This window comes from Nilaparvata lugens, chromosome 14, assembly GCF_014356525.2.
Source record: "Nilaparvata lugens isolate BPH chromosome 14, ASM1435652v1, whole genome shotgun sequence".
NCBI lineage: Eukaryota > Metazoa > Arthropoda > Insecta > Hemiptera > Delphacidae > Nilaparvata > Nilaparvata lugens.
In genome coordinates, this window is record NC_052517.1 from 7,896,428 (window position 1) to 7,908,946 (window position 12,519).

At 32.2% G+C, this 12,519-nt stretch overlaps 1 protein-coding gene across 1 annotated transcript; it reads right to left on the bottom strand.

Annotated features, from left to right (window-relative positions):
* Nucleotides 1-4,375: 4,375 nt before the first annotated feature.
* LOC120354267 lies at nucleotides 4,376-6,651 on the bottom strand. The gene is made up of 3 exons (XM_039441161.1): nucleotides 6,424-6,651; nucleotides 5,104-5,210; nucleotides 4,376-4,587 (listed from the first exon to the last, which is right to left on the bottom strand). The coding sequence occupies exons 1-3, from the start codon at nucleotides 6,558-6,560 to the stop codon at nucleotides 4,376-4,378; spliced, it is 456 nt and encodes a 151-aa protein (XP_039297095.1). The 5' UTR covers nucleotides 6,561-6,651.
* Nucleotides 6,652-12,519: the final 5,868 nt, after the last annotated feature.

The window sequence follows — 12,519 nt, forward strand, 5'->3', positions numbered from 1 at the left end:
CCATTAGATTTTCCAGTGACTCCTGAACATGGATATACAACTCGTGGTCAAGCCAGAGAGAAACTGTATGAGCCGAGATGTGTAACTGCATCTGCGGCTGGTCATGCAGCCTTTTAGGGTCCTCGTTTATTTAATGTTTTACCTTTCAATATTTCTAGAGAGTCCTCCTTATCGATTTTCTGTAGAAGGTTAAGACTGTATTTATCGGCTTCATAAATTGTTTCGTTTCGTTTTGTTTCATTGAAATATGTTTAACTTTATTCTGTAAACTAGGCTTTATAAACTAAGCATTGTAATCAATTTGTTTCTTTTTGTGGAAGATGTGTATTTTTGTTTAGATTGCTTAATGGCATAAGATAATACTATCTATGTAAGTAGCTCTATATAGTACTTGAAGCAGCTGAATCGTTTTTCTTATATATTTTCTGTAATTCATAAGACGAACCACACTCCTCGACGCAGGCCTAGCCTAATGAGGAGTGCACTTGATATTTTTTATGTTATTATGCTTTGTAAAATTGTACAATGAAGTGAATAAAAGTTATTATTATTATTATCTATTTATTTATTTACAAGAATGCATACAGGTATGGGAACAACAGGCATTATAGCCCAAAACTGTTCTCGATTCAATATCACAAAGTTCTTCATAAGTAACATGAGAAAAAAGTTTATGAAAAATTGAAAATGAGTAAAAATAAGAAATAAACTCTAGGCGCTCATATCTCAGAGAGTAATGATCGGAAAAAAACTAAGTTTCCTTAGGAAACTTTTTCATTTTGATAGCTTGATAATATCTTCTTCTTGTAGTGCGCTATCCGTTTCGGACGTTGGCGACCAGCAGGGCAAGTCTGACTCTGTTGACAGCAATTCGGAAAAGTTCAACAGATGTCTTCCTGGTCCATTCCCTAAGATTGTGTAACCAGGATATCCTTCGTCTTCCTGGTTCTCTCCTTCCATCTATTTTCCACTGAATGATAAGCTGCAGCAGAAAGTATCTGGACTCTGGACTCATTTCTCATTACGTGTCCTAAGTATTGAAGCTTACGGATCTTAATGGTGTTCAGGATTTCATTAGATTTCTTAATCCATCTTAGAACTTCTTCATTTGTTACATGCTCTGTCCAAGATATTTTGAGCATTCTTCGGTACAACCATAATTCAAAAGCTTCAATTTTCTTGTTCAATGTTCATGGCTCCATACAGGAAAATAGAGAAGATGTAACACCTCAGAAGTCTTATCTTTGTTGCAATGGTAACATCATGTCTCTTGAAAACTCTGTTCATTCTATTGAAGGCAACTGTTGCTCTGGATATGCGTGACTTGATAATATACAAATAAAAAAACTTTGAAAAATATCACAGTAGAAAGTTTATTTTTAGCCTTTGCACAGCCTTAAGACGTCACTAGAAGAGAGTATTAGGCCTACTTAACTTGCTAAGTAATCAAAACTTCAATTTCTAACAAACACAAGTTTGTTTAACACACCTGTTTCATCAGGTAGAACTCGTCTGACCTTGGCATAGGAAAATTCCTTCACCAATTCTTCAAGATCTAGGGACTAGGGATCTAGGGACTATTTTATGTTCGCTCAGAACAGAAGTCTTCATTAGCTCGAGTTTGTAAAAGCATCTCATATAATTTTACTATTCACATTTATTATTATGAACTTTTTATTTATTTGTATTTTTAGATTTTCCATTCCTTAAAATTTGCTGCCCCCAAAATCTGCCGCCCTGTGCGGTCGCCTGGTCCGCCCACCCCTGGGGCCAGCCCTGCTCTTTTCTACTCATGATCATCAAATAATATTTTCTTCTCATTATTCTTATCATCCTCCTTTTCTTCTCCTTATCATATTAAAGAACTTCTCATATCAACAGATTATAGAAAAATAGAAATTATATATATTCATAATTCAGCTCTAGAGTTTTGTCAGAGCAGAAGGCTACATGTCACAAAGGAATGAAATTGTTTGCCTTTATAAAAGGCCACTAATTGGCCTTCGGTTGAGCTTGCAATATTATTGTTGAGGCTTCCTCAGAAATGAGTTGAAAGCCTGGCAGGCTGCCAGTTGCAGCTATAAAACCGGTTCTAAAGACTGACACTCTCCTTCCATACTGCCATGCCAGCCCACTTTTCTCCTTCCACTCATTACAAGCCATTACAAGTGACTGTTGACATGCTTATGCGATCTGGTGGGACAATGCAGAACTAAACTTATGCGTGATATTATAAATAAATGCACTACGTTGTTATTCTCATTATAAGAGTTTTCTCTGGTTTAATCTAATATCAGAGAAAACTCTTATAATATATTGTATTATACAATATATAATTATATTGTATTGTATTATATATTGTATTATAAAACTCTTATAATATTGTATTCTGTGCTAATATCTACCATCCCTCCTATTTCAACACAACAGATCCCACATAACATACATCAATAAAACATTATTCAACAAGGAAGTCTGCTAACCTGTACGGACACAATACAATAAGGAATTCCCTGAGTGTTTTTTGAACTCCTTCAAGCCATCAATTTCACTTATGTGAGATGGGATTGAATTAAATAATTTCATTCCCATATAAAACGGGCCACTCTCCAGCAGGCTTAGTCTGTGATGTGGGTAAACAAAACCTCTAAATCTTGTATTATGGGGATGACTCACCTGGTTCTCCTCATACATTCGTCTATTTTTAAAAACGAAGATTGCTAAATCTAATATATAAATAGCAGGAGCCGTCAGCAATCTCTTTTCTTTAAAATAAGATCTGCAAGAGCGCATTGTATTAATCTTATAAATTATCCTAATGGCTTTTTTCTGCAGTATGAATATTCAATCATTCTCTATACTTTTCCCCGAAAAATAACTCCATATCTCCTAACTACTGACAGAAAATGAGCGTGATATACAAAAAGAAGGCAAACAAGGCTCTATTCAATTTACCAGTGACATGAGAAATATGTAGCTTCCATTTCGAATCACTCTACACCATTAGACCCAAGAATGTCATGGTATCAGAAGTTTCAACTCTACTTTGAGTATTCAAGTTTATTCCAAAACTTTTATAATCTTCGCCCGCACAATTGTCTTTTAGGACTGTATAGTGTTGGGTAGCAGGCTCCGCGCTTCGCGCTCCGGCTGGGGGCGGGCTTCGCCCACCCAATCGCCTTTTATGACTGTATAGGGTTGGATAGCAGCCTCCGCGCTTCGCGCTCCGGCTGGAATGCGGGCTTCGCCCACACAATTGTCTTTTACGATGGGAAGTTTTATTATTGTGATATATTATTAAAGCTCGTTTAATAGTATATGATACCCTGGTACATACAGTTCCATAATCTTGCGTTTAGATAATTGCGAGTACCTATTATATCAATGCAAGATTAATACAAGCTTATTCTCATGCGAAATCACCCTATTTAAATATACGTTTTGCACCATTGATATTATATATTATGAACGAATTCATTATTATTATTGTTATTATTATCCTAACTTTCTCATATAGGAGAATTCAATTTCCTTAATAGGTAGACATATTAAATACCTTACTTTTCCTCTTCCAATCATTTCGATGATGTGCTTATTGTATGAATGAAGAATAAAGTATAAGAATCTGGTGTAGCACACTCACACTACTTTCCTTGCCATGATAAGATATTTTCCAATATATACTCTATCTTGCCATCGGAACTCCTTTGTTGCGTTTGTAATTTTATCCAATAGTACTGTATTTACATTCTACTTGAAAGTATTATTGAAATGTATATTACTTTGTTATCAGTTGATCTTTTTTGGTCTTCAGATTGCGTACGGTAATATATCATTCTCATCTCAATTCCTATGAAGAGTACATTTTCTAAATATTAAATTATTAGTATAATCATTATTCATTCATTTTATTTCTTTTGCCTCGCGCTTCGCCTTCTGCACCCCTGTGAGGTAGTTATATTGTTATTAGGTGGAAAACATTTAATCTACACCCTCGTATTGTACACCTCTACTCCTGATTAAGTTGAATGTTTTCATAGAGTTGAAGTCTGTGTTGCTTTGTTGCTGGGTAGTCCATTTCTCCCTCTCAGTCTCATGACTTATTCATCGCAAAAGAATTACCAGCACTACCACAGCACCAACCGCTCTGAAAAAAATAAGACTACTACCATATATACTATGAGGAGGAATTTCAATAAAAAAACTGTCTTGCAATAGAATCCATTTTTATTATCTCATCTAGGCAATTGGTTTTTATGTGTGTATGTCTTTTTTAGTATTTCTATTCTTGCTGAAAAGTTACAATATAATATTATTCATATACGGTAGGTAGTAGTGCAGAAGTGGGCCTACTATCAATAACTTTACTGTAATATTACAGGGGAGTATCATTAGGACGACTTGTAACAAAGATTCTCATCGATTTCTGCTCCACATTACTATTGATTCCAATTGTTCTATTGTTGCCTAGAGAATTGAAATATTTTATTATATAGTGGCAAAATCGAATAGTGAAAAAGTAGATAAATTCAATAATATTCAATATATTCAGCCCAAATACCACTCCAGCCAAACAACCGACCACAACTGAAACAATATACAAGTCTCAGTAAATATAATTTTACAATTTCTCAACAATTTGAAAGTAAATAATTTCATGTGTGATATATAAATACTAAATGCTACCATATTGTACGGAACTTGGAAAACAAACACAAAATGTTTGCAGATACACATAAGAGTTTGCAAGTTATGTTAAATCTGATCGTTTCGTACCTACGTCAAAAAATCCATGTGTGAGTAACTAGACTTGAATTACGTATACTAATGGGTATTATAATATCATAATATCCAGGCTACTTTTTGTATTGAATAAACTATAGTTCCCTCGTTTCTGTATTCTTAAGACACGTCCAACTTTCGAATATTTATTAAATTATTCCATGAAGGTAAAAATAAATAAATTAAATTGAGGTACGGTACGTACTAGTTTATTAAATGCAAAAACCATTGAATTCTATCCCAATCAGAAATTATCAGGTATATGGTCAAGAATATTAACATTCGACTTTTAAAGATTCAAGGAAAAATGTTCACAATTACCTAATTTTTCCCAATGATTTACTAATACAGTTCTTTTGAAAACTCTTGATTCCATGAACTTTGGAGCTGAATATAAAAATGTTAATCCAGTGAAATTCACTCCATTCCTGGAAATACAAATGTATATGGAATAATCTGTTGAAACGCTTTATAACATCTAATCACATCCTCAACACCTTTAAAAGTGAAATTCGATCAGTCTGATACTGTATTTCATTTACAGTAGGTTAGGTTAGGTTAGGTTAGGTTAGGTTAGGTTAGGTTGAATAAATAAGGAGTACCTTATTTATTCAATGTTTGAAAGCATAAGCATTTTCTAATGTAAATAAATGCACGTCTTCAAAATGGTTTAAGAATCATTTCATCTTGAAATTTCGTATTGATATCATGTATCAAAATTATTATTAAATATCAGTTCACATTTTTTGTGTAGTCACAAAAAGTAGGTAGGTGATGGGTTTCTAATTAGAGAGAGATTCTAGTCAAAACTATATAATGCTTGTGTAAGAAATATTGAACCATATTTCCATAATAATTCTCATCAACTTCATAATAATTGCTTAAATTTTGATGTTTATCTTATTGAATAGTCCTCCTCTTATTTATTTATTTATTGTAGATATTACAATTCACTTAATTGGATAGAAACAGAGACCAACGTCCAAAACGTCTCTTATTCCAAATTTTGTTGAAAAATAATGTCAAAATTAAGGTTATGTTCACCTCGTCCAATAAAACACAAATTTATGCTATGAGGAAAGTTAAAGATCAAAGTACTGTCCAAAAATATATATGAGCTGGAAATTTTGAATTCAGAATGATTAAAATACCAAATTATAGTCAAATATTGCACTTAATATTACCGCACTTTGAATAAATTAAGTTATTTTAGAAAATTTTGAAGCCAAAAATATACACACAACTGTGTGTATCTTAATATATATGCTATGTATCTAAATTGTAGGTATATAATATTATAAACCTTGTTATTCACATTTCCTCTTATCAATTGGAGTGCAATATATATGTTACAAAAAGACCTTTAGTTGGAAAGCAATTTTTTGTGCTACCAAACTCATTTCAAAAAATATAGGGCAATCCAACACTTTAAAATAATATTGAAAAAATCTAGGTATTGTAAAAAACAATTATTATAATTAAACGTACCCTAATAATATTTGAAGAATACTACCAGAATGTTGATAATGAAAGCTATTGAATTCAATCATTGTTGATAAAGGAGATTGACTGGAAAACATATATATTTTCTCATGAAAAGAAACATGAGTTGAAGTGAGAAAGTACTATATAGGTACCTACCAGTATTCGTTCTGATTGAAGTCATGACCTATGAGCTCTCCCACATTAACAATGACGGAATAACGTGAGTAAGTGCATCTTTCTAAACAGGGAATTCTATTGCCATTGATGGTGATTGATTTCCTTCCTTCGGTCATAATTTTAGCTGAAGATTGAAGACCAATGAATGAATTAGAAAAAAAAAAAATATATATATATATATATATATATAAAATACGTTCATGTTCATTAAAACTCAGTTTTTAAAAAGAAATTTTATTTGCGAAAAATACATGTTAACACATCAAGTGGCTGGAGTAGACTAACTAAATGATCGCGCTGAGAGCGACACTAAGCGGTACTGACAAAAATAGTAGTCAGCACATCAATTGTTTAAGTTTACATAATTCCTCCCTCCTTAAGTTTTTATTTCGTCCCGAAAAATAAATTTGGGACACTCAAAAAATTACAAAAATTAAAATGAAGTTACAAATTAAAGTTTACTAACTTAGATCTAATTTCTAGGTGGTACAATATAGCTTATGGTAGGGGTTGATGATATTGGTACTTGTGTATCAATTCGGTAATTTAGTACACTGGTTGGCTTCTTGAATTTGTAATAAACGATTATCAAAATTACAAGAAGTATAAATGTACTTAAAACAAAAATTACAATGTGGCGTGTCTTAAGGACGAAAGAATCTTCAAAATTTATAAAATCAGAATCTCTAGGTTCAATATCATCAAGTTCACTAACATCTCTCAAATCGATAAGTTTAGTATGAATTTTATTTGGTACATGACTTAATTTTTGTGCGTATGTGGTAACTGAAGTAAACGGTAATTTTACATCTGTCATTTTATCATTGATATCCAGATTGATAAGGAAAGATGAAGGAGTATTTATAGTGCCATTATTGATATTAATTTGATCAAACTTCTATACTAAAATACAATTACAATTTTCGAAATAATTCATGAATGGTCTATCATTAATTATTTCTATTCTTACACAACTATCCAAATCCTTATTATTTACTACAGACAAAATACAGTTATCATGTATAATTTCTCCTGAAGTACAAAAAGAAATAGAGGAGAATATTTGACAATTGGTCAGTTTCCAAAGCTTTTTGTTTTGAGACACAGATATCGATTTTTCAACAGGATAAGACAGAAGGTCATATTTTTCAAATAAATCGTTTAATTTCGGTAAATGGATAATGTAAGTTATAACAGATTTCGATAAAATACAAGTGCTATTACTAATTTCCCATAAAATACTGGAATCTCCACTAGCTGATGAATAATTCTTATAATTAATTAACCTACAAAAATCATCAAAGCTCAAAATTGATGGATGAAGTTTCCCTTCTTTGCAATACATCAACGAGTTAACAACATTATTTATTTCTTCATCCAACAATTGTATAGTCAAAGTAATTAAGTCAACAGCTTGCATATGTTCGACAATATTGGCAGTTTCGTTATTAATATTTTCTAATGCTTTATTATTTGAATTAATATGCTCAACATCGAAATTAAATTTGTTAATTAACTCATGGTTCATTTCAAAATTTTGTTTTTCATTTTTAACAAGATGTCATCATTTTCTATTTTATCAATAACTTTGTCGAGGTGTTCTTTGTCGTCAGCAGTCATAAGTCCTGTCAACCATGATATGGCGTTTCCTAATCCGTTCATTAGTCCACGTTTTACCTTTTTATTTTTATTTTCAGAAATCATTTCTAATTTAAAATATTGGTTGAGTGAAATTTTCTTCAAGGATTCAATAATGTCAGAGGATATGTAAGCGACTTGCAGATTATTAATGTGAGTCTGTAATTTCAAAGATTGTATTTTAAGGTCAGTCACGTTAGTAAAATGGATAACTTTGTATGTGTCGTTGATGAGCATAGATTGTCCTATTTTAATCAGAATTATTCCTGCTGTCTTTGTCAAGTCTGTCAGTCTGTACGTCAACGTTGCTGGGATCAGGAACAACAGAAGGATGGTCATTGCCTTCATCTGCAACAATTAGATTATCTTTTACTTTTTTACGAGGCCTTTTCATTCTGTTAGGGTGGATTTTGATTACATTTCTTTTCAGTTTAAACCTATCACCCTTCCTTAGTAGCTGTGCTATACCTTGGAACATTTTTGTAAAATTTCGGGTTTTTGATGAATATCCTATCTGGTATTTCAGGTGGTCCTCTCTATTTTTGTTACATTTTTCTGTTCGTTTTTCTTTTTCCTCGATTATTTTCTTGTAAACGGCCTCATTCAACGCTTATTGTATTTCTTTGAAGTATTGATTAGCAAGTTCTTCAGTGATTACTGCGGGATTATCCTGATCTTGATTTTTGGTAAATAATTCTGAATTCCGAAAGTTAGTTCATTTGGGCTTAAGTTGAATTGATCTTTTATCGAATTGTTATAGGTTCGCAAAGCTAATCGAAGTTTTTGTTCAACACTATATTTTGGGAATTTAATTTCGAGTCCTTGTAGAATTTCAATAATTGTGGAGTGTGTTCTTTCTATTAGTCCTTGATATTGGGGATGATAAGGTGTGGTGAAGTAAGTTTCAATACCATTTATTTCAGTGAATTGTTTGTATAGTGCATTGTTGAATTCTAATCCGTTATCGGTTTGAATGCATTTTGGAATATTGGGAAAACTGGAAGATAGTTGTTTAGATTTTTTATTATTTCGATACTGTTAGCTGATTTCAATGTGTAGGCGGAAAGTCTTTTAGAAAACGAATCGACAATTGTGAGGATTTTAATATTATTATACGTGAAAGTGTCAATCTGAAGTTTTTCGAAAGGTTTAGTAGGTGTGGGAGTTACTTTGAATTTAGTTTTAATTGGGTTTCTTTCATACTTGGTTTTCAAACAGATTTCACATTTATTTACAAATTCGGTTACGTCTTTATGTGCATTGCGGGCCAATAGTAGTTTTTACGTATTTGTTTATAATTCTCGTTAATATTCCTCTGTGGAAGTTTTTGTCTTCATGACATCGAGCTATTATCATTGTCTGTTCATCTACATCAGTTATGTCGGCGTTTATTCTTTTGTAGATTCGGAATTTTATGTTGGAACTATTTTGACAATTTCATTAGTCATTGAACATATAATTTATGTTTTTAGAGCTTCAAACAATGGACTTTTATTTGAAAATACTATACCGTACACAGTATCAGGTTTCAAATACTCTCGTATTTCTTCTACGTTGTTTCCAATGTCACGTGCGTCTCTGTATTTGAAAATTATTCTGTTTTTATTAAAGATCTTTTTGAATTGGGGTTTTCCTTTACCTCGTGAAATAACTATTTGGTTTGCTTCAGTGTTTATGATACTATTTTCGTCCATTATACCTATTCCTTTACCTCGTGAAATAACTATTTGGTTTGCTTCAGTGTTTATGATACTATTTTCGTCCATTATACCTATTCTATCATCTGAACTTTCTTGAGAATGTTGTGTCATTAGTGAGTCATTGTCATTATCATTATTATTCGTATTATTTACAAGGTTTTCGTTGCCAGTTTCCACATCATTTTCATTAATATTATCAATATTTGCATTAACTATCGAATTGTTACCTAATTGTTCATCAAGATCATTCAATATACTTTCATTTACCGACGGAGGAGCTTCATTGTTATGGAATCTCAGCAGATCATTGATATCAATGTCATCGTACTCATCATTGTTATTGGCATTGTCGTTGGCATTGTTCGCATTATTTTCCGCGGGAAAGCCTGGGAACAATTCTGAATCGTCAAAACCTGTAAATGCATCACTACTTTCCATCATATTTACATTGAAATGCCGTGAGAGACACCAACACAATTTGAGCGACCTTTTATGAATTCTACGGTGTAATCATACTCTTCCATTAACAATTTCCATCTCATTAATTTAGCATTTGGTTCTTTTAGAGAATGAAGCCATTGGAGTGGCTTGTGATCTGTTCTTAGGGTGAATTTTCTTCCATACAAATATGGCCTGAAATGTTTCACTGCCCAAGTTATTGCCAACATTTCTTTTTCAATAGTAGAACGATTTTGTTCGGTGGGATTGAGTGTTCTAAAAGCGAATGAAATTGGGAGATCTTTATTGTCAGTCATTTGACTAAGGACCGCCCCTAAGCTTACATTGGATGCTTCTGTTGTCAAAATATATGGATCATTCAATTTAGGTAACTGCAATATTGGTGCGTTAGTAATTGCTTCTTTCAGAAAATTGACAGCTTCAATGAATTTAGGATCTTTTGGGTTTATAGTGGATGTTTTTCTCAATGCGTTAGTTAAAGGTTGAGCTATTTTAGCGAAGCCTTTTATCATTTTTCTGTGGTATCCTGCCAAACCTAAAAATTGTTTCATTTGTTAGTAGTTTGTAGAACGGGAAAATCTTTTATTGCTTTTACTTTTTCAGGACTAGGCTGAATGCCTTTTTCCGAAACTATGTGACCTAGAAATAGAAGTTCTTTCTTAAAGAATTCGGTCTTGTCCAATTGTATTTTTAGTTGATGAGTTTTCAATCGTTTGAATACAACGTTCAGGTGTTTCATGTGCTCTTGTAAGCTATCACTAAAAATAATAATATCATCAAGATATACAAGAACATTTGGTAAATCACAAAATATCAAGTTCATTGTCCTTTGAAATTGAGGTGGACCATTTTTCAATCCAAATGGCATTCTGAGAAACTCATATAATGACCATTTTCAGTACTAAAAGCTGTTTTTGGTATTGATTCGGGTTCCATTTCAATTTGATGGAATCCTGAAACAAGGTTCCATTTCAATATTTGAGAGAGGAAATCTATTCATCTTTAGTTTTGTTGTTCAATTTCCGATAATCTACTACAAGACGAACTTTGCGTTTTCCTAAAGCATGAGGTTTCTTCGGCACAACCCATAAGGGAGAGTTGTACGGAGAATTAGACGGTCTTATTATCTTTTGTTGGAGTAACTTGTTTATTTCATTACTAATATCCTGCCTAAATGAGATAGGATAGCGGTAGTTTTTTGAATAAACAGGTTCTTCGTCTATAGTCACTATTTTATGCTTGAGCAAGTTAGTAGCAGTTAATATATCACCTTCGAATTTTATTATTTCGGGATATTTCATAAGAGTACTAATAATGTATTCTTTCTCTTCTGAGTTCATAATTATGCTCAGTTCTCAATAAAGAAGTGATTTCGTCAATGGAGAGGGGATTATCGATCATCTCACCCATGTACAATTCACATTCTTCTACAGAAACTGTTTCGATACTCAACGTTTTATCACAATCAGAAAAATATTCAATCTCAATAAAACCATTCCTATCAATATCAGTTACAATATTATACAACTGCAATTCCTTAATACTAACAACACATAGCTTATCTGATGGAGTGCAAAGATTAGTTTTAATTTTCAATTCATTCCAACCTTGTTGATTTCAATATGATTCATTCCTAACAGTGGTATCGTGCAATCTTTCGTTATGAAACAATTGGTCTCCAAATCTATTTTTGCTTTCAACCCTTGCAATGTTTGCTTTCCAATAAGAACATAATAATTATCGCTAAAATCATACACATAAAATTTTTCATCTTTATCAACACCAAGCATATTCTTAACATTAATATTTACACAACCTTTTCCATTAGATTCACCAGCGGGTGTACGAATTTTATAATCACAATCAATTATTTTTGTCTGAGGAGAAACCATTATTTGAGGTTTAATGAAATTATATTTACTACCTGTATCGATCAAAATTCGTAAATCATTGTAATGAATATGAGGCAAATCAAGAGAGATCGTATTCAAATCTAATACTACGTTTTTGGATTATTGTTCGAGCCTACTTCTAAAAAATGATTCATTTTCTCGCAAAGGTCACTCACAGCATTTTCCATAGAACTCATTCTAGCATCCATGCTTTCAAATTCGGAAAATTCATTTTCAGAAGATTCAATATTGTGAACTGGAAACTTTTGAAAGTTGGAAACTGTTCTCATGCTCACATCGTTTGATTTTTTATTCAAATTTTGGTTGTTATTATTGAATTTTGCATTTGGATTACGATTGAAGTTGTGATTTTGGAAACTTTGTCC

Coding starts and splice junctions, on each gene's coding strand:
- LOC120354267 (XM_039441161.1), bottom strand. CDS start 6,560: ATGACCGAAGGAAGGAAATCAATCACCATCAATGGCAATAGAATTCCC. Junction 5,211..6,423: donor TTCAATCAGAACGAATACTG/GTAGGTACCTAT, acceptor TTGTATTTCCAG/GAATGGAGTGAATTTCACTG. Junction 4,588..5,103: donor AAATCATTGGGAAAAATTAG/GTAATTGTGAAC, acceptor ATATTGTTTCAG/TTGTGGTCGGTTGTTTGGCT.